The sequence below is a fragment of the Ovis aries genome, chromosome 1 (genome assembly GCF_016772045.2).
Source record: "Ovis aries strain OAR_USU_Benz2616 breed Rambouillet chromosome 1, ARS-UI_Ramb_v3.0, whole genome shotgun sequence".
In the NCBI taxonomy this organism is placed as follows: domain Eukaryota; kingdom Metazoa; phylum Chordata; class Mammalia; order Artiodactyla; family Bovidae; genus Ovis; species Ovis aries.
Window position 1 is genome coordinate 188,866,484 of NC_056054.1, and position 22,786 is coordinate 188,889,269.

Consider the following 22,786-nt stretch of genomic DNA (forward strand, 5'->3'; position numbering starts at 1 on the left):
AACTAACGAATACCCGCCTTATCCCAAGGGACTGTATTTATCCCCCAACTGTAGATAATGGCCAGCCCCCGCTGGCAGCCAGAAGGATGCCACTCTATGGGGCTCCCCACCCTGACCCCGTCCTCGTGTCACGGCAGCCAGCTGCTTCTCCTTTGATCAGTGTTGCCAATGGTAGCACAAAGGTAAGATGGGCAATGGATGACTCAGCCCAAGCTGCGTCTGCTTGGGTGCTCAGGGTCCTTCCACCACTTGGAATGTCCCACAACGACCATCCCTGACTCCCTGAAGAGGAGTCTGAAGGAACCCTTGTAACAGAAACACTGCTACAATAATGGCTTGTCCTGTAAGCAAAGGTCAGAAAGGCTGAAGGCACTTTAACTCTGATTTCTCAGTGTATATGAGGCAGCTGATCTGAAAGCCGGCACCCTGGAATACAGTTCCATCTTTCTGTATCACCAGGGACTGTCCTTCTCTGAATCTGTTTCTCCGTCAAGCAAGGAGAAGAGCAAATCGCACTGCTGAAAGCCAACCTTTTCCTGTCAATGCCAGGTCTATCCAGGCTGGACGGGAAGGACAGGTGGAGCATCAGTCTGCTCCTTCAACTTCAGTCGAGCTCCTATCAAGGGGCAAGCTCCTCACTCCAAGTGCAGGAGAATCATCTGCTGTCTGTGCATGGAAGACTCACTCCTGTCCATGGGGGAGGCGTGGGGCGGAGGGATGAAAGCCAGACCAGATGAAGCCTTCTTGTGTTTTCTCCCAACATTTTCCATCCAGCTTGCCAAGTCCCAATTCCAAGCTAAGTATGGTATTCTGCCCACTGGTGCTGCTGCCCGGCCTCACCCAGGCTGGGCTGCCTCCTACCCCCTCCTGCACCTTCTCATGAACTTGCTCAAGGTTTAACTTCTAAAGATGAGACATTTCTTCACATGTCCCCACATGCCCACACTGCCTGGACCAAGCAACCTGCTCTACAATAAATGTGAAGAGCAGCAGCCCACAGGGCTGTTGTGGGGGCAGGATGACTGAGGCCATGCCCTCGGGCTGAATCTTCCCTAGAAGTGTGGAGGGAAGTTTGAATTGGGGGTTGAAAACTGATTCCAAGTGGCGAATGAGGATTTTCTTTGAATCTGTGTGAAAGTTGCACAGAACTGCAGAATTTAAAAAGGGAGTCTCATCAAATACTGCTCTTCACTGGAAGGATTTCATAATTACAGAATCATGGCTCAACAGTCATAGAAGCTGCCCCCGGGCTTCCTGAAATGCAGGATTTCCACACATTCAGTTGTGTGTTAAAATGGTCACAAAGTAATTTTAAGTGGAGAAAAGACTGGGATATAGAAAAAGTCACTGCATCATACTCCTAAGAATAACTCACAGTTATAGAGCCTCTGCCTGACACATGTTATTCCATCTAAGCCCCACATTATTCACGGGGTGGTTTACAGCCTCCTTTTACAGATAATAAAACTAATGGCTGGCACACTTGGGTAACTTATTCAAGGTCATACAACAAGAGGCGGAGCAGGGATTGGAGTGAGGTCGCTCAGACTCATGTCTGTCTCTTCACCATGACTGCTCTCCCTGAGGAGCACAGATTGAAAGGAAACACGCCAAAAGGCTCAAGAAGTGCAGGGAGTCACTCCTTAAACTGGGGCTGTCTCGCTGGCTTCACCTTTCCTAGGAAAGAACACTGAGATGCTAACAGGGTCCTCTTCAGAGGAGAGGTCCTTCAAAGGACTGAGATCCCTGAGTCTCAGGATGAGCAATTCAAGGGTGCTGGAGGCAATTTCGGAATATTGCCAAAGCTTTCAAATGCACATCTCCTTTGTTCCAGCACTCCCACACTTCTGGGGATTTATCCTACGGATGTAAGCAGGCATGAGGGTAAAGATGTATGTACAAGGTTACAAACACTGCCTTTTTGTAATGCAAAAGCCTGGAAACCATCCAAGCCCCTATCAAAAGAAGACAAATAAACTGTGGTCTATGTACAGGAAGAGATGCCAGGGAGAAGGGAGAATGAGGAACCACTGGCTACTGGTATGGGCCTTTCCAAGACACACTGTTGAATGCAAAGAAACCAAGTATAGAATATTGAGTGCAGCTTCTCTCTGGGTTAAGAGGTGAGAAATATGAAAAATATATGAATTATATCTATAAATAATGAATGATTGCATTTCAATAAAGAAACTTTAGAAGGACACAGAACTAACAAAATTCATTACCAGTGGTGATGAGGGGTAGATGAGGGACAGGTGTGGGAATGAGACTTTCATTGTATATTTTCTTATATTTTTTGATATGATTGTATCATATACTTTTAAAATTCAGATTATAAAAAGGAGAGGAAATGCTTAAAAAATACACACTGTGGAGGATGCCTGGCTTACCGACTCTAGTATGTGCATTTGTGTGTGTGTTTGTGTGTATGTGTCTGTTGTGTGTATGTGTGTGTATGTTTGTGCATATGCAGACCAGCAGCTCAGAGGGAAGAAAGAGAAGGTTGGGACTTGAAGAAACAACAGAATCCAGGAAAGCCTTGGCTGAATGTCATCTGATCATCTCCCTGCCTCTGTACAAGCCAGCTCAGAAAGCACTGCTCTTGGGTGAGTGAGAGGGGAAGAGAGAGCAAACCAGTGTGGGCCAGGGGCACGCAGGACAGAGCAGAGGGCAGGGGCAAGGCTGAGCTCCCACCGCTGGGCCCCCTTCTCTCTCACAGGCTCTATCCGCCCTTAAGGTGGCTCTAGTGCTCCGAATGAAACCAAGGAGGCACAGGGAGGGGGTGCCCTGGCCTTACACAGGGAGGTGAGGTACAAAGGGGTCCTCAAGAGGTCCTCAAGGACCCAACAGTGTGCTCTGGAGCCAAGCAGTGGGTCGGGAGCAGCAGCGTGCACATGGGCTGTTCCGAGTGGTCAGCACCTGGCCAGACGGGCTGCAGAGTGTCGTGCACATCACAGCCCTGCCTGCAGTGCTCTCCATCTTGGGGGGGTAGGGTGGGGGGGGACAGTGGGGGAGGGACAGGAGAGGCTCCCAGACCCACTGTGCCGGGCCACCCCTCGCCGAGCCACTCACATCTCCAGGACCATGACGATGTTGGCCTTCTCTTCGAAGGCGTCCACACACTGGACCAGCTTGGGGTGGTGCAGGCAGTTCATGATGCTGATCTCCTGACGGATGTTCTCTTTCTCCTTGGCCGAATAAGCCTTGAAGAATTTCCCTGCCCAGATTTTTCCAGTTTTCTTTTCTACAAGTCGAAAGACCTGTCCAAATTTCCCACTGTGAATGAAAGGAAGAGAGAAATTCAGCCCAGCTGTCCACCGAATGGGAGTGGTCAAGCGATGGCCTGTGGGGCATATGTGGCCCCTGCCCTTCTTTTTATAAGTAAAGTTTTCCTGGAACACATCCATGCCCATTTGTGCCCACACTGTCTATGGCTGCCTTTGGGTTTCCAGAGCAGAGCAGGAGCCGCAGTGCTGAATTGGCCCACAAACCCGAAAATATTCATTATCTGGCCCTTTACAGAAAAAGTTGGCCAGTCCCTGCTCTAGATCAATGGAGCACATTGCTGAGGCTGACGAATCTGCTCTCCGTCACTGGCCAATGTCAGCCTGTGTCTGGCCCCACATTCTTACCCAGACTCTGTCTAGTCTTGCTGTTCTATCAGTAAATATTCTCTTTTTTTGGCCGCACCACGGTATGTGGGATCTTAGCTCTCCATCCAGGGACTGAACCCACGCCCCTTGCCGTGGAAGCACAGAGTCTTAACCACTGGACCGCCATGGAAGTCCTTGCTATTCTTTTAACACTGTCGTTTCCTTGGGCTGAGGCCTCAGTCTTGGCAACAGACTTTTTTTCCTTTCCCCTCAAAGGGATCCATGACATCAGGCTGAGGAAGTCCTCCGCAAATACAGAGAACTTCTGGGCGCCTGCCCTCCCTCCATGCACTTTCAGCACCGGGGCCGTGGAGACACCTGGCAAGGCCCCTGCTTCCCTCTGTGCTGCTGGGTGGTGGCACTCTTCTGACCTCACTCCTGCTGCAGCACAGGGTCCTTGTCCGGGACTCTGATGAGGTTGATGGGACTCCTTTATTTGCCAGAAACCCTCCGGAAATAAAAGCTGAGCCCCATTCTTTTTTCTTCCACCTTCCATCCTCCTCCAAGGACACACGGTCAGAGGGAGGCAGGAGGCCCTGGATGCTGCTGCTGCTGGCGGGGACAGCCTGGCTGAACCCAGGCCTCAGTGTTGGGGTCTGAGTCCATCGGTGTCTCCACAACCCAGGGAAGAGCCTGAGCAAAGACTGTGGGCCGAGCTCTTCAAGTGAGGGGTGATGATGGGAGCTGTGTTTCAAGCGGGCATATTTTGCCGCAGCACTGAAGCTAGACCGGTTGAATGGGAGCACAGACCCAATGGAAGGGATCCTAAAGACAGGCCAAGCCAGCCTGGCTGCCCTGGGTTATGTCCTGGGGGAGGGATGGGAGTAGGGGTGCAGAGAAGGAAGGACCTGCTCAAGCTTGCAGAGTTGAGCCCCAGGCACGGCAGCTCCTAAGAAAGCCCTGGACTGGTGATGCTTTTGTGGGTGCTCGCAGGCCAAGTCTTCCCAGAACCTCAGTCTGGGGAGTTGGCAGAACCCAGGGAAGGACGGGAAGAGGAGGTGTGGAATTTAACCTCAGGGCCAGCACCACCCTCACTCTGGGGCCCAGAAGGGGACCCATTCCACTTTCCACTCCACTTACGATCCTAGTCTCTCTTCGATGTCATAGAAGTCGGACACTTTCTGCTCGGTATTGACCGTGACGGTCCGGTAGTCGACCTCAGGTTCCTTCTCATCTGCAGGGTTGGGGCGGGGTGAGTGTGAGCCATCAGATCCCTCCTCACCCCCATCCACCCCTCGAGTCTACCCAAGGACAGGGCCCAGCACTCACCATCATCTGACACCTCCACTTCGTCCTTCGGCTCTGGGGGCAGAGAGGATACAGGTGGTTAGTACTGAAGGCCCGTGAGCTAAGCAAGCTGGGGGCCCTGTCCAGCTTCAGCCTTCCCAAGCACGAGACTATAAGCCCAGAGCTCCGGGCATCGCCATGGGATCAGAGGCTTCACACTGCAACAGGGCCATGTATACACTGACAGGCCGTGGCCTCCTCAGCCCACCCAGCCCCTCCTCCATCCCCACCTCTCTATCCTCAAGGTCTCCTAGACATGTCCGTCTTCACATTTTCCTAGTTTCTAGAACCTACAGACAACCTGGATAGTCCCTTTCTACTTTCCCTCAAAAGTCAGCAACTTTTAGTTGCTGCTGCTGCTGCTGCTAAGTCGCTTCAGTCGTGTCCGACTCTGTGTGACCCCACAGACGGCAGCCCCCCAGGCTCCCCATCCCTGGGATTCTCCAGGCAAGAACACTGGAGTGGGTTGCCATTTCTTCTCCAATGCATGAAAGGGAAAAGTGAAAGTGAAGTTGCTCAGTCATGTCCAACTCTGAGAGACCTCACAGACGCAGCCCATCAGGCTCTTCCGACCATGGGATTTTCCAGGCAAGAGTACTGGAGTGGGGTGCCATTGCCTTCCCCTCTTATAGTTGCTACTAGTATCAGATCCATTTATCCGTTTACTGAGTTTTTTCTGGAATTCCAGACATGTACCAGATATCTTGCCAGTGATTGTGGGTATACAAAACAAAATACAGATGGTGTGATCTCTCCATCATGGTGTGATTTTGGGGGCTTATAATTTAGTTGGAGAGGCAAATATCAGTTCAGTTCAGTTGCTCAGTCATGTCCGACTCTTTGTGACCCCATGAATTGCAGCACGCCAGGCCTCCCTGTCCATCACCAACTCCCGGAGTTCACTCAGATTCATGTCCATCAAGTCAGTAATGCTATCCAGCCATCTCATCCTCTGTCATCCCCTTCTCCTGCTGCCCCCAATCCCTCCAGCATCAAAGTCTTTTCCAATGAGTCAGCTCTTTGCATCAGGTGGCCAAAGTACTGGAGTTTCAGCTTTAGCATCATTCCTTCCAAAGAAATCCCAGGGTTGATCTCCTTCAGAATGGATTGGTTGGATCTCCTTGCAGTCCAAGGGACTCTCAAGAGTCTTCTCCAACACCACAGTTCAAAAGCATCAATTCTTCGGTGCTCAGCTTTCTTCACAGTCCAACTCTCACATCCATACATGACCACTGGAAAAACCATAGTCTTGACTAGATGGGCCTTAGTTGGCAAAGTAATGTCTCTGCTTTTGAATATTTTATCTAGGTTAGTCATAACTTTCCTTCCAAGGAGTAAGCGTCTTTTAATTTCATGGCTGCAGTCACCATCTGCAGTGATTTTGGAGCCCCCCAAAATAAAGTTTGACACTGTTTCCACTGTTTCCTCATCTATTTCCCATGAAGTGATGGGACCGGATGCCAGGATCTTCGCTTTCTGAATGTTGAGCTTTAAGCCAACTGTTTCGCTCTCCTCTTTCACTTTCATCAAGAGGCTTTTAGTTCCTCTTCGCTTTCTGCCATAAGGATGGTATCATCTGCATATTTGAGGTTATTGATATTTCTCCCAGCAATCTTGATTCCAGCATGTGTTTCTTCCAGTCCAGCATTTCCCATGATGTACTCTGCATAGAAGTTAAATAAGCAGGGTGACAATATATAGCCTTGATGTACTCCTTTTCCTATTTGGAACCAGTCTGTTGTTCCATGTCTAGTTCTAACTGTTGCTTCCTGACCTGCATACAGATTTCTCAAGAGGCAGGTCAGGTGGTCTGGTATTCCCATCTCTCTCAGAATTTTCCACAGTTTGTTGTGATCCACACAGTCAAAGGCTTTGGCATAGTCAATAAAACAGAAATAGATGTTTTTCTGGAACTCTCTTGCTTTTCCATAATCCAGCGGATGTTGGCAATTTGATCTCTGGTTCCTCTGCCTTTTCTAAAACCAGCTTGAACATCTTACATTTACTTGAAATATCCATTATGAGTGTTATTTGGTGAAGCACATGTTATTGCCACACAAACTGAGTAGACAATGGAGGAAAGTGACCCAAGTGGGGTAAGTATAAAGTCAGAGCAATTAATCTGGGAAGAAGAAGCCACTGAGCTGTGTCTTAGAGGAAATCATGGAATACGGTGAGAGGGTAATGTCATGCAGGAAACCAGCAAGGAGGGATGTGAGCAGCCCATGCTGGCTGTTCACATAGCTGTGTCAGGGTGGGAAGAGGGACATGAGTGTCCAGAGGAACACACCCAGTCCCGAGGTCCTGGTTTTCCTTTGCTTTAGCATAATTTGCTGGGCTGGAGGAAGCATAAGCTGGAATCAAGATTGCCAGGAGAAATAACAATAACCTCAGATACGCAGATGACACCACCCTTATGGCAGAAAGTGAAGAAGAACTAAAGAGCCTCTTGATGAAAGTGAAAGAGGAGAGTGAAAAATTTGGCTTAAAGCTCAACATTCAGAAAACGAAGATCATGGCATCTGGTCCCATCACTTCATGGCAAATAGATGGGGAAACAGTGGCTGACTTTATTTTTCTGGGTTCCAAAACCACTGCAGATGGTGATTGCAGCCATGAAATTAAAAGATGCTTGCTCCTTGGAAGGAAAGTTATGACCAACCTAGATAGCATATTAAAAAGCAGAGACATTACTTTGTCAACAAAGGTCCATCTAGTCAAGGCTATGGTTTTTCCAGTGGTCAAGTATGGATGTGAGAGTTGGACTGTGAAGAAAGCTGAGCGCCGAAGAATTGATGCTTTTGAAGTGTGGTGTTGGAGAAGACTCTTGAGAGTCCCTTGGACTGCAAGGAGATCCAACCAGTCCATCCTAAAGGAGATCAGTCCTGGGTATTCATTGCAAGGACTGATGTTGAAGCTGAAACTCCAATACTTTGACCACCTCATGCAAAGAGCTGACTTATTTGAAAAGACCCTGATGCTGGGAAAGATTGAGGACAGGAGGAGAAGGGGACGACAAAGGATGAGATGGTTGGATGGCATCACCGACTCGATGGACATGGGTTTGGGTGAACTCCGGGAGTTGGTGATGGACAGGGAGGCCTGGTGTGCTGCAGTCCATGGGGTCACAAAGAGTTGGACACGACTGAGTGACTGAACTAAACTGAATTTGTTCCTAAAGGGCCATTGCGGCTTCTTGACCATGGCCAAGTACCTTTTGCTTCCTGGGCTACAGTTTCCTCATCTGTAAAAGGAAAGCGCTGTATTTCTGGGTGATTTCTAGGGTCCCTGCCTAGCCCTGGAGTCCATGCTTTGTGATGGTCTAGGTGCTGCTTGGCCATGATGTGGACTGTGTCCCAGTTGACAGCGGGAGATGTGGAAGGACCCAGCGAAGCCCGAGAGGGAGAACAAAGATTTCTAGAGTGTGTGTGTGCCTGCATGTGTGTGCACGCAAGATGAGGGAAAGGGTGTGACTGGCTGAAAGTCTCAGCAGAGCAAGACTGAGGATAGGAAGTAGACAGCAGGTAGAAGAAGACCAGAGCAGGTGGGGTCGAGGGGTTTGTTAGATGCTGCCCAGCAGGGAGGGTTCACATGGGAGCCGGCTCAGCTTCACAAATGGGATGAAGGCGTGGGTCAGGGACAAGGTGCAGCTCAGAACTGTAGACAGTGAGCCCCTCTGTTCAGCTGAGGGCAGAACAAATGACTGAAATCTAAGCAGACAACCTGAAAAAAGCCACATAGTTCCCATACCAGACAAGGACCCCTTACTAGAAAAGAGTCTTGAAAGAGATTATAAGCACCCGACCAGGAACAAGAGAGGCTATGATTTGTTTAGAGTTCTGAAAACACTGTGGGTGAAGTTTAGTTTTAAAAACCAAACACAAGTGGGCTTGGAAGCAATATTTATTACATAAAGGAAAATGCCAGGGAAAAATGAAAAAACACCAAGAGCAATGCGGACTCTCAGATTAGTGGTAGGGTTCACAGAAATTCCCGGGATGTGAGTATAACTGATCAAATCAAATCACAGATTTGAGAGTTGAGAGTGACACTGTCAGATTCATAGCCGACCAGAACGTACGTGGGAGCAACACACCTGGGAGGCAGCAATGGAGTCACGTTGTCAGGGATAATTGGGTCATTCAAACTTTCAGCCTGACGAGCCCTAAATCTAGTTAGGGCCAAAAATGGGAGCCCAGTTCCTCAAGCAATTGCTCTGGCCAACAGAATGCTGTTGCTGGGGCAATGTGCTCTGGCTGCAAATGGGTATTATTATTCTGCCCTTGGTAGAACCTAGGGTCATATGATCCTGGAATGCTGGCTGTTAGACAGTCTTGATGGAGCTGGAAGAAGTAAGGGTCATTGACCGGAAGAGCTGCCATGTGAAGACAGTCGGAAAGGGTTAGGCCTCTCTAGTTGGGAAAGGAGCCTAAAGCAGACATGATTAAAAAAAAAATCACAATAGCCAAGGGTAAGGTTAGGGTTATGACCTTTCACCAGCTAATGCATACTGTAACTTGGGAGAACAATTTAGTGTTACACCCCATATAGGAGGAAGGCTGTAGGCATATGGAAGTCACATCTCAAGAGTTACCATAAGAAGAATAAACAGGTTCAAGAAATGTTCAGCTGAGTTCAACAATGGTATTTCAGATAGGACCTTAAGAAAGCAAGAGATTCGACATCCATTCAATCACTGAGTACCCATGGATGCCAGTTACTGGATGGGGACTTAGAGACAAAATACTAATGATAATAACTACATTTAGTGTCAGGGAACTCCATTGTCCTGATGGGGCATCGTCAGGAGGCCCCAGCGGAGACAGTGGTTTGACCTGTCTTGACCTTTCGGAGCCCACACCACACACGCTGGTATGAAATGAGCAGCGGGGGGAGAGGACAGAGAGGCAAGCTTTCTTGACCTGGAATCTCCAGGAGAAATGGTCTGTCTTCCCCTAGTGAAGGATCGGCAGCAGTATTGTGAGCCCTCGAGGGGCTTTCCGACGACCTGTTCCCCAGAGGCATCTTCCAGGTTGCCCTGAAAGAGCAGGCAGTTCTAGAACTCGCCTCTCCCCATCTCTCTGACACCAGTTAGAAGTGGAGTTAGCTGCTGTCCCCTCAGACACCACACCTACCCTCACCTCCTGCCTTTCTCCTTAGCAGTCAAGACACAGAGCACCTTCCTGACCCACGGCTGTGGGGACACAGCTCAGGCTCAGGGAATCCACACCTCTGTCTCTGTCTCACTGCTACATGGCAACCCTTCCTCTGTGTGGGATGTGGACGGAGGCTCCCGGCTGAGACATTTCCCTTCCTCCTTTTCCTTCTTGTCCTGCCTCCACTCTGTTTGCAGGGGGAACGGTCATGTGAGGAAGAGTCCCAGAGGAGTGATCACAGTTCAATTAGTCAAGCTCTCTGAGCATCAGGGGGCAGTAATGAGAGAGGTGGCCATTCGGCATCCATCTTTCCACTGAGGAAGGAGCTAAACTGCAGTTGGAAGAATTTCAATGAAATATTAAAAGACAAAAAATCTACTCAGAGCTGTGAGATGCAAGAGTTAAGTGCAAGAACTATTTGGAATACGTTTCTGAGATATTTCTGCAGTCAGATGAGTCCCATCCCCCTGGAGTGGCGTTTGGGAGAGGAGAGGCATAGTGCTCCTGCCCTCACAGGGCGTGCACCCAGCGGGCTCCCTGGACAGAGTGGTCCCTTTGCACAGCGGAGTGCTGCTGTGCACCCAGTGGACACTAGAGGGCGCCCCCATCCTCGGGAGGATGTTGATGGTCAGCACCCCACCCCCTGCACTGGGTGAGCTGCTGATCTTCCTTACATCTCTGGGGGCTCTACATCTCTAACTACCCTTGGGGCTCACGGAAAGCCCTTACTCTGCAAGATGCCTCTATCACAGCTGTTTGCTAACAATTATACAGACTAGAGGGCTTCCCAGTGACTCAGTGGTAAAGAATCTGCCTGCCAGGAGACAGAGGTTTGATCCCTGGGTCAGGAAGATCCCCTGGAGGAGGAAATCGCAACCCACTCCAGTGCTCTTGCCTGAAAAATCCCATGGACAGAGGAGCCTGGCGGGCTACAGTCCATGGGGTCACGAAAAGTCGGGCACAACTCAGCGACTGAGCATGCATGCAGGCATAGACACTAGAACAAATTAGGATCAGGAGCAAGGATGGTGTGGATTTAGGAGTCAGAGCTGAGTGGAGCTTCCTGGGGGGGTGAAGTGGGTGGGAGTGGAGCTTCCTGGGGGTGGGGTGGAATAGAGCGGCTGTTTTCGGGGTAGGGGGAAGGGAAGGTGCTAGTTTACCCAGATTTGGGAAGTCAAGGAGGAGAGCCGTCAGGTTAGGCAGCCTGTCTGAGAGGTGGCCCAGGCATAAGGAGGCCGCTGGAGCTGGGTGGGGGCCTCTATGCAGTGTCCTCTGCTGTATCCCCGGCACCCTCAGCGCCGGGAACCCAGGGCAGGTGAAGGACACACTGCGTGAGCGAGTGCAGAGTGAGGGCTGGGACGGAGCTGCGAGGCCAGGATGAAGCCAAAAGCTACAGTTGCTGAAGTGGCGGGAAGAAGGGCCGTGGTAGTGGCGGGGAAGATGAGGGTCAACACGAGTGGCGCTTAGAGTAAGTAGGGCTCCCTGGCACTGCCTTTCTGATGACCAGACCATACTGGCTCGCAGCAATCACACACACACACACACACACACACACACACACACACACACAGGCACACACACACAGGCACACACTGAGACCCATGGCACTTTTAAAAAGAAGAGAGACAATCGACCGTGGCTATGACTAACAGGCATCCAAACAGTCCACAGAGAGCTTCGCTTGGCAGTCCCACCACCCCCTTACCCTCCCCCTCCCATCCCCCCATCCTTGGTCCCTTAGAGGACCTCCTGATCTGCCCCTCCCCTTCCTCCCCCTGAGACCATTCAGCTGGCTCTGAGGGTGCGAGCTGCCAGCCTGGAAGCCCTGAGTGGACTGGACCCCCTCTGGATTGCAGGAGATTTCAACATTTCAACATTTGTCTGCTCCCAGCCAGGATGGACCCCAGGAGGAGAATCTAAGAACCACAGTGTGTGTGTGGGGGGGGTGGGGCGGGGGAGTTTCAACTGACTGTGGGGAAGAAGGGAGGGGCCACCTGCCTGGAGCCAAGTGATCTCAGCCCCTCCTCTCCACAGACCATCCTCGCAGTCCTGGAAGCTGCTGTCCAGGCCTCTAGAGCCATACTCGCAGCTTCTGTGGCCTCTGGCCCTCTGTGTGGGGCTCATCAAGGACACTGCAGTCTCTCCTGCTATAAAGGACCTTGGAAGCTTTCCTTTCCACCTAATGTGTGTCTCACTGCCACGTTATCCCCTTTCTGTTACTTTTCCAAGAGCTGGGGAGTCATCTTCCTAGACAAAGTAATATTCTAAAAACATGCAGACTGCAGCCTGGCCACCTGCCCTGGCACCCCCACTCTAACCGGTTTGCTCCCACTCTGCTCACATCAAAGGGGGGCGTCAAAGGGCAGCAGATGGCAGTTGCGCTACTCTGTTCCTCTCGGCAGGCATTTGTGAGCAGCTAATGGCAGGAGCCCCAGGAAACTGCAGAGGCTGGCAGGGCTGCCCTGGGCCCGGGCCCCATAGTCTCCCCTCCACCCCACCTAGCATGCTGTAGCTCTCAAGACCTGATCTCCAGGTATCTCCAGGGTTCACCTGGGAAAAGTCCCCCAAGACAGGACTGCACAGGCAAATTTGTAAATTTGGTGTGTTTTCCACTGGCATCCTCCAAACTTCCTCTCTGGAGCCCTTGTTTAACTTGAGAGTAAAGTTTAGTTTCTATATTAAACCTAAAATTTAAAACTAAAGAGGGTAACCGTGTCATGACAGTTTCCACACTTTTGATGCCTCTGACTCTCAGGGTGGCTTCAGGCTCTCACTCTATTGAGCCACTGGCCCTTCAGTCTCCTCTCTGCCTCGCATCTTAAAGCTCATTCTCTCCTAGCGCCCTTTTGCTTGCTTTCCCCTCCCCTTTCCTTCCTGCCCCCAACCTTTTCTCCATCTTAAATTCACAGCACTTGTTTTCTTCTATTCACAGGAAGCTTCTTGAAATGACATTCCACATAGGCCTCCTTCTTCCATTCATTCCTTAGCCGCAGGCCAACCATTTTCTACCCCATGGAAGCTTCCCAGGTGGCTCATCAGTAAAGAACCCGCTTGCCAATGCAGGAGATGCAGGTTCGATCTCTGGGTCGGAAAGATCCCCTGAAATAGGAAACGGCGACCCACTCCAGTATTCTTGCCTGGAAAAGTCCTCGGACAGGGGAACCTGATGGGCTGCAGTCCACGGGATTGCAAAAGAGTTGGACACTACTGAGTGAGCACGCACAGAGGGCTATGGACTTTGTTCTCAAAGATCACTGCACAGCAAAGGGCTAAACCCAGACCTCCTACTGCACCCTCATCTCTTTCCTCTGCCACTTGCTGCTCCCTGTGTTTCTGCAACACAGCACCTCCCCTTGGCTCTCCCCCTCTTTGTCCTTTCTCCCAGCCCTGCAGTCTCCCTCATCTCTGCATCAGTGTTGACTCTCTTCACCACCCTCTCTGTGCCCTCACTGATGCTCATGGCTTCAGTTACCAACTCAATAGTGAAGAGAGCTGAGCTTAAACCTTTGTCCTCAGCTCTGGACTCAGTCATTCAACAGTCTGAAGATACCTCCCTGTGGACAGCCCTCAGACACCTCAAAACCAGAGCCTCCACCTCCTCTAGGACTCCCTGCTATCTAACCTCTAAATCGCTAAGAGGCAGCCTGACCTCCTCCATCAGTGTAACCAAAGGAACTCAGGCTCAGGGCTAGACGGCTCTGCGTTCAAGCTTCAGCACACCATTTTCAAGCTCTGTGACCTTGGGCAAGTAGCTTCATTCCTCTAAACCTCAGTACCCCTATCTGTAAAAGGGGGGTAATAATAGTATCTACTTCATTGCGTTAGATGTGTGAAATAATGCATGCAAAATGCTTTAATCTGGCTATATATTAACAGCAAGTGTTAAATATGTTAGTCACCATAAAACATAATAATCTCTAAATGGCTCCTGACCTGGTGTTTAGTTATAAGCCAAGATGTGGGAGTAATCTTAGACTCTTCTAACTTTTCCCTGCCCAAGAAGTGATTAGGGATGGTCAATTCCACCTCCTAAGGTTCCCTTACTATCCTCTCCTGGACTACAACAGAGAGGCCCATTCAATATCTTACTGACTTCAATCTCACCCCCCACCCCATCTGCTCAGGTGCTTCTCAAACATTCATGTGTATATGAATCCATGGGGGGCTGAGGGTGGATGATGTTAAAATGAAGGTTCAAAATGTACTAGGGAAGTGGAGGGGGTGGCAGGCATGGAGAATCTGCATCTCTAACAAGTTCCCAGGATCCCAAGACTGTTGGTCCAGACCACACATTGAGTTGTAAAGGTCTACACTTCCTCAAACTCTAAAAAAAAAAAAAAAAAAAAATCTAACTATATCAAGCCCCTACTTGAAAACCTTTGATAACTCACAATTTTATCTAGACTATCCTTTTTGTGTTGCTTCCTCCTATTCTACCTCACACAGCATATTCCCCTGGCCACACACGAGAGTCTCAAAATGTGTTTCTACCAATGTGTACCTTTGTTCACGGTGTTTCCTTTGCGAGAAATACTTCTCTCTATCTGACCTGCCTCTTGGAATCCTATTCCTTTCTCCAAGACTCAGTGTAAGTATTACCTCTAGGAAGCCTTTCCCAAGCTTTATAGCAAACCTATTCATGATTTCTGCTGTATCCCCACAATTTGTTTATACTGCTATAATATCAAAAGGATGTGGCCCGTCTCAAGATGGTTAGTCTTAACTATAGTCTTCACTATAGATTTTAAGTTAGATTTTCACTGTTGGATTTTAAGCTTCTGCTCTTAGTGGTCTTCATTTCCCAGGTACCTGACACTGAGTAGACCCTCAAACAGGAGTGCAGAAATGAGGGAGAGGGATGGTAGGGGAAGATGCTGAAACTGTATGTAGGTCTACCTGAATTCCAGCTTTCCAGGACTGTACTCCTGATTAACACACCATCGCCCCCTGGTGGCAGTGTATCAGAATTGCTGGTTCAATATTTTTTGAAAAATCACAGGTACCTCTTTCAGAGAATGGCTCAGCATTACAACATCGGAAAGCAAGATCCCAAAAGACCCTGACAGTCACCAACAAAGTCTTGTCAGTTCCCCTGTACCCATCTCCATTCAGACTTCTACACACCCAAGGTAAGTCATGTACATTTATCTCAAGCCAGTGATGAAAGGAAGGCAGCCTACCTTCTTCAGGTTTCTCTCCCAAGGCTGTGAGTTCAGACTCCTGGCTTGGCTCACTAGTTCCATAGACATTGATTGCACGCACACGGAACTTATATTCTCGGTCAGGCAGCAGGTCCTGGACGTTGAAAGAAGTGCTGCGGCACGTGGCTAGTTCCTTCCACGTCTTGTCCACTGAGTCCCAGATCTCGACACTGTATGACTGTACAGCGCTGCCCCCATCATACGAGGAACCGTACCAGGACAAGGTCAGCGAGGAGCTTCGGATGTCAGAGGCACAAGGCGTGCCAGCTGGGGGGTCTGGCTTATCTGGGGAAACAGAAACATAGCATCACTGAGCTGTGCAGGATTGCAGGGAGAGAAGGTTTTTAATTAGCCAGTCATTTACAGATGTGAGAGTTGGACCATACAAAAGGCTAAACGCTGAAGAATTGATGCTTTCAAACTGTGGTGCTGGAGAAGACACTTGAGAGTCCCTTGGACTACAAGGAGATCAAACCAGTCAATCCTAAAGGAAATCAGTCCTGAATATTCATTGCAAGGATTGATGCTGAAGCTGAAGCTCCAATACTCTGGGCCACCTGATTCAAAGAGCTGACTTGTTGGAAAAGACCCTGATGCTGAGGAGTGAAGGCAGGAAGAGAAGCGGGGAGACAGAGGATGAGATGGTTGAATGGTATCACTGACTCAATGGACATGAGTTTGAGCTGGCTCCGGGAGATGGTGAAGGACAGGGAAGCCTGGTGTGCTACAGTCTGCTGGGTTGCACAGAGTTGAACACAACTGAACAACTGAACAACAACAATGAGGGAGAAGCAGCTGTGGTCCCTGGTCCTGGCTGTCTTTCCCTCATCTGCACAGTCACACCTATGCAAACACCTGTCTATGTGGAAAGCCCCACAAATACAAATACTATTTGCTTGAATATACCGTCTTTTTTGGCTAGTTTCTCGTCTACATGTCATGATTTCCTGTGCTTTGCCCAAGTCATAAACATATTTCTCAGTGTAAACAGATCTAGGAAGCTCCCCAGGAGGTATGTCAAAAATATGTCTTGAAAGAGAGTGCAATGTGTGTGAGCATGTGTCTCCTCCAGGCCTGAGGCCAGTGGCCTGAGACATAACAGGAACCAGCCTCTCCTTTCTCTGGGACACGGGAAACGCCTGCGCTGCTGAGGGTCAGTACGGCACAGCGAGCGCCAGAGTCACCCACGGGGTTTGAATGCAGCTCTGTCTTCATTCACTACTTCTTAGCTTCTGTGCCTCAGCTTCCTCCTCTGAAAATGCGCATGATAACGGCACTGGATCACAAGGTTGCCATGAGATATTCTTAGGAAAACACCCTGTTGGAGTAGCCTTGCTGTCATTAAGACTGCAGAAGTTCATTTCTAACTTTATAAAACATTACTCCTGCCCTCTCTTCCATCCTCCTGCTGCTGCTGCGTAGTTGCTCAGTCGTGTCCGACTCTGTGAGACCCCATGGACTGTAGTCCGCCAGGCTCCTTTGTCCATGGGATTCCCCAGGCAAGAATATTGGAGTGGGTTGCCATGCCCTCCTCCAGAGGATCTTCCTGACCCAGGGATCAAACCTGGGTATCGTGCATCGCAGGCAGATTCTTTACCACTGAACTACCAGGGAAGCCCTCCAACCTCCTAGGACTGGTATAAAATGAGATAGAGAACTTCAAAGCAAATCACAGTAGCAAATCACAGTCATCTTTGAGGGCCGGAAAATGAGCCAAAGATACAAACTAGGAGCAGTCCCTTGGGCTGGCCACCTTCCTACTCAGACCAGTACAAGGCAGATCACAGCAGCCAGTATGTTCGCTAATGAGGCTCTTGAGTTTTGAGATTGTTGACAGTTGTTCATCTCTGCCCGCAATGCAGGAGACACAGGAGTTGCGGGTTTGATCGCTGGGTCTGGAAGATCCCCTGGAGGAGGAAATGGCAACCCACTCCAGTATTCTTGCCTGAAAAATCCCATGGACTGAGGAGCCTGGTGGTTTAAAGTCCATGGGGTTGCAAAAAGTCAGACACAACTGAGCAACTAAGCATGATTAAGCATGTCTGAACAAAATTCTGAACAAATTCTCCTATTTTTCAGATTTAGTCTCTGCAGGTAGCTGGTTTAGTGACAGATACAGATCTTCAGTAACCTTCATCTCCTCCAAGGCAATCTGAATTTTAGAGTTCTCAAACAAACAAGGTCATGTATTTTGCTCTGCGAATTTGTAAGCTATGTGAATTCCAACTAATTCCTTAACTTCCAACACTATTTTGCTTGTTTTTTCCATTTGGAAAGTGGGGTTATATATCAGTCTCTCAGGGGTTTTGCAAGCACCAAATTAAGCAAACCCAGGTAATGTACTTGATTCCTACTTTCCTGCACCTCAGTTAGGTAGGAAGGCCAAAGAAAATTCCTGCAGATGACCAAAGCACATGGAGAAGAAAAAAAAAAACATTCTGTGTATGTGTGTATATACATATATAAATACATACATATACACATACGCGTGCATACACGTACACCTAAACACACACATACCATACACGCCTTAGACATACATATTCATACCCTCCCCTCCAAATCCTGCTGCTTCTTCATTCCAGCCAGGAATGCACTGCCTGGAAGCCATTCATCCCCTGCAGCCCAAATCTGGGGCTGGAGTTTTCGCCTTGGAATGACTCTGGGGCTGTGACAGCCACTCCCTGCTGGTGACGATCACTCTGGAGGCCTCTTGTGATGGAACCACTTTCACCGGCTGTTCAACATGTTCTCTTAGAAAAACTGTTTGTTCTAAAAGATATATTGGTCTTTTTATAAATATTTCTGGTGTTGGCTAAGATGTTTATTACTCTAGACTCTCTTACAGGCAAGTGGTTCAAGTCCTCTAAGATTCAGCAAAAGAAGTAAAAAGGCCTAAAGAAGGATGAAAGACAGACTCCTTGCCTCCTTTAGAGGATATGCCTGGAAAACTTCTGAGTGGACACGTTTAGGGTCCTGTAGTTTGAGACAACAAATATAGATACACTCTACTAACTGATATAGAAATGGCTATTTTGGAAGAGGTACTTTTAATCCCCCAACCTGCTCCAACTGTCTCTTGGCTGAAAAAGAAAAAGACAGGCACCAGTCATATGTCATGGCCTGAAGCACAAGAGAAGATGTAAAACTGGAGAGAGTATCTTTAATTCCAAGTGAAACCTCAATGCTTTCAAGGAATCTGATGCCAAATTAAGGAGTTCGGAACAGAGGCAAGTCTAAAGTCATGGGAGATTGGAAGCCCCCACCCCCACGACTGCCCTTAGAGCCACAGGCTGTGCCTGATGCCTTCTGTTCTTTCCAACCTACAGAGTGCACACAGAAGCTGGACAAGCTGGGGATGACGCAGATAAACTCAGTCTGGGAGGGAGGCCTGGGCACAGCCTGGCAAAGGCCAGGTGGGCTCCATGACTGGGGCCCCGAGCTCCATGCTTCTGTGGAATTCTCTCATAACTCCCTGGACACTGGCCTAGCCGAATGGGAAATGCTGAGTCTAAGGGAAGGGTCTTCGGTAGCAATAGCTCCAGGATTAGAAAATGTTCAGTAAATGTTCTCACTCCTGGGACATCGAAGGATCTCATCTCTAATGCTTCTCTATGCTGACAATCTCTATGCACCTGTGCATTTGAAGATGGTCTTTGACTGGATCTAAGCCCACCTTGACCTCCCTTTACACGCACCTGCAGCTTTTAAACTTTGGCAGGGCTGCAAGGGCCCCCAGGTTGTGCACCTGGGTAATCCCAGCCCTCTGGGGTTAGGCAAGGTGCCGCGCTTACCAAGAACACCCAGCTGGCCAGTGGCAGAGCCAAAAGGAGATTCAAAATGTCTCCAAACCCTCATTCGAGGGGCCTGTTATTTTCTAGGCTATCAGGCCACATAAGATCAAGAAAGCATCTTGCTCAAGCCCAAGCCAAGTGTTATGAAGTGAAATCACCTGTCCTTAAAAATCATGAGTGTTCCCAGCTCAGATAGCCCTGGGGGGTTACTGGGTACCTGGGATTCTCTCTGCTGTGCTCGTCTCCTTTAAAGATCTGCAGAGTGGCCTGTTTGTCTTGTGCTGGACTAGTCACATGAAGGACTTCATCAGGGGCAAGCTGCGCTCTCCTACCCGAGCGGGCCTCCCTCACCCTTCCCCGGCTGAGGCTGGAGACCCAGGCATTGGCAGCAGCCCTCTGAGCATCATAGTCCCTGCACTGCCCTTTGTTGTCGTTGTTCAGTTGCTAAGTCGTGTTGGACTCTTTGCGACCCCTGAAGTGTAGCCCGCCAGGCTTCCCTGTTCTCCACTGTCCTTTAACATATAATAATAAGCCTTCAAAATAGCTAAACATCACTCTTTTAAAGTAACTGAGGCAAAGGCTAATTTTTCTCATCATTTTAAAACCTGTGTGCTGTGTGCTCACTCAGTAGTGTCCGACTCTTTGTGACCCCGCGGACTGGAGCGCGCCAGGTTCCTCTGCCCATAGGATTTCCCAAGCAAAATAACTGGAGTGGGTTGCAATTTCCTCTTCAAGGGGATCTTCCCAACCCAGGGATCAAACCCACGTCTCTTGGGTCTCCTGAACTGGCAGGCAGATTCTTTACCGCTGAGCCACCCGGGAAGCCCTTTTTTTAAAAAAAAAAAAGGAGTCATAAAGTTAATGGTAAACTTCTCTTCTTGTATGTTCTTTAAAGTACTCCTTTCTTTTCAGATAGTTTATGATTTTTAATTCTAGGAGTCATAAACTACCCGAAAAGAACGGGGTATTTTAAAGAACATACAGAAGAGAAGTTCACTGCTAACTAGGAGAAGTTGTGCTCAATTGGCCTTATTTAGTGGGCTTACAAATGGATGCATCCAGAGTGCTTGAAACAGTCCAGAGTAGGCCAAACAATCTCTGTTTCATCTCATTTACATTTTAGACCTACTTAATCAACCCTGATCAGATAATACACAGATGTCCCTAGAGACGGGCAGGTAAATCTGGGCTTAATCCAGGTTTACTTTGGACGGAGTCTAAATCCACAGGCTCTGAATGAATGCGGATTTGCTGTGTCCATCAATGCAAGTTCGCATTTTATTGAGCAATTCTATTCTTAGCTCTCCGAGAGGGAGGCAGACAGAAAGCCCTTCCCCTCCATTCCATTCCCCTTCCAGCACGGCATTTAACGTGCTGCTCCTGCCAGCTGGCGGGCAGCCACGCCAATGGCCCTGTCAGCACTGGCCGGGGAGAATGAGAAACTAGACCATAAAAGGCCACAACTGCAGGCCGGGCGGCGGTGGGGGGGAGGGGAGCCGGTGGCACTGCGCGGAGCGTGAGGGCCGGGGCACTGGCTGCAGAAGGGCAGTTCCAAGGAGTGGACCCTGAAGTTCCCCCAGCGAGGGCAGATGAGAGAGAACACCAAGGAAAACTGGACACCGCTGCCTGCTTATGGGTGGGGCATGGGGCCAAACTGATACTTCAGGTACAGATTTAAGGGTAAAGATGAACTGGATCACCAGTACCACCCCCCGGAGTGTTCCTGACTCCAGGAGAAACGGGTTAGAAGAAGCAATGGAGTCACCAAAGAGATAGCGAGGGGGGACAAGGGTCCCTGCTGTCTTTTACAGATGAGAAACTGTTCCCTGAGACCTTGTCCCACTGGCATTCCCAGGGAGAAAAACTCCTGCCCTAAGGAAACCAAGGGCTTCTCCAGTGGTTCAGCAGTAAAGAATCTGCCTGCAATGCAAGAGATGTGGGTTCAATCTCTGGGTCAGGAAGATCCCCTGGAGGAGGGCATGGCAACCCACTGCAGTATTCTTGCCTGTAGAATCCCGTGGACAGAGAAGCCTGATGGGCTGCGGTCCCATGGGATCATAAGGAGTCAGACACGACTGAGTGGCTGAGCACGCACACATGCATGCACAAGGAAACTAAACACAGCAGGATCAAATCAATGAATGCCAGGAGAGAGCCTTTCGTGTGCACCACGTGTGAAGGCCCACGAGTGCACTGGGACCACCTGGGCAGGGACCGCCCGCTGTCCATCTGCTGCTCCTTCAAGGTCCTGAATGCCTGCCACGTGAGGGGACGGCGGGCTGAACACGACAGACAGCAGGAAGGCAGTTAGGAAGCTTGCTTGATATTTCAAGAGAGAGTAGACCCGAGCATGAAAAGCACAGCGATTGAGGTGGAGAGGGAACAGTGAGTCTGGAGACAGACTCTGAACTCAGTCCTATGGTGCAGAAGACAAGAAAAGGGGAGCGGGCTAGGGGTTACGAGGGCACAGTGGCCTCAGAAGGGCAGTCCCCACAGACGGACGGGGTCTGGGGGCCAGGCTGCAGGGAGCTAAAGAGCATTGCCAGTGAGCTGGAGAAGCAGACTCAGAGTAGAGACTGGCTCTCTCAGAGGGTTTGGCTGTGGAGAAAGAGCAGGAGAAAGACACTAGGGTGGCCAGAGTGAGACGAGATACTGCAAGAGTTGTGCCTGTGAACATGGGGGAAATGGAGAAAAAGAGAAGTTGCAAAAAAGAAGGGTTGGGGACTTATGGGGTTTGGGGGCTTGTAGCCCTCAGGAGCCTGGAGTCTGAGGAGAAAGGTGGGCAACACCCAGAGCCTGGAGGGTGGAGTCAACATGGGGACAGAGAGATGCCTGCAGGTGTGGGGCCACTAAGCTGAGCAAGTTCATGCCTCATGACTCCTATGTCTTGGAGAGGCCAGAGGCCAAGGCCTGCAGGGTAAAGGGTCTCGAGGAATGGCTGTCACAGGAAGTGGGAGACAGCGCTGGCCAGTACTAATGCCTCCGCTGAGCCTGGATATTGACAGAGCCCAGGGCTGAGGCTGTGAGTTGACGTCACCTCCCTGCTGCACCACGGGCTCAGGCAGAGTGGCAGTGAAGTTGAACGGCAGCACTGATTCCAGGTGAGGGTCTGCCAGGGGACTGGGAGGGGACAAGACCAGGGGGAGAGGGCGTCACAGGGGCCAGCAAGGGAGAGCTGTGGTGGTGGAACTCGGGGTCTCCAAAGGCTAGAGGGGGAGGCCTGAGGAGATTCACAGAAAAAGGAAAACACTGTATGTGCAAGATCTGGGATTCTCAACAAGCAGGAAGGGCAGCCACAGTGTGAGAACAGAAGAGAAAGGCCATGAGCAGAGGGAACACATGTGCTGGGGAGTACCCCAAAGGTGAGGCCTGGAAGCCCGCCATCCTGCCTCCTGCACGCCCATCCCCAGACTCACCCACCACGGTGAGGTTGACCTGGGCCTGCCTGCTGCCCAGTTTGTTCTCCACCAGCAGGGTGTAGCAGCCGCAGTGCTCCTGGCACGCCGCCCGGATGGTGAGCTTGCTGCCCTGCTCACTGTTCTCCACCTTGATGTGCTCGCTGTCCTGGATCTGGGGGCAGAGAGTGGGGCAGGTGCTGGAGACTTGAGCCAGAAAGGAAGGGGGCTCCAAGCCACACGCAACACCCCCTAAGAGATGCAGCTGGATAGTGGTGTGGGGCTGGTCTTGTCTGCACT

General features: G+C 50.0%; 1 protein-coding gene across 8 annotated transcripts in view; it reads right to left on the bottom strand.

Annotated features, from left to right (window-relative positions):
• Positions 1–22,786, bottom strand: part of MYLK (myosin light chain kinase) — a 280,078-nt gene that overhangs the window by 26,839 nt on the left and 230,453 nt on the right. For all 8 annotated transcript variants that reach the window (XM_042232316.2, XM_060418652.1, XM_042232315.2 and 5 more), the window contains 5 exons: positions 22,508–22,661; positions 15,277–15,582; positions 4,923–4,955; positions 4,734–4,827; positions 3,073–3,276 (listed from right to left, as the gene is read on the bottom strand). In XM_042232316.2, the coding sequence (XP_042088250.1) occupies positions 3,073–3,276; positions 4,734–4,827; positions 4,923–4,955; positions 15,277–15,582; positions 22,508–22,661 (791 nt within the window). The remainder of the gene's footprint in view (positions 1–3,072; positions 3,277–4,733; positions 4,828–4,922; positions 4,956–15,276; positions 15,583–22,507; positions 22,662–22,786) is intronic.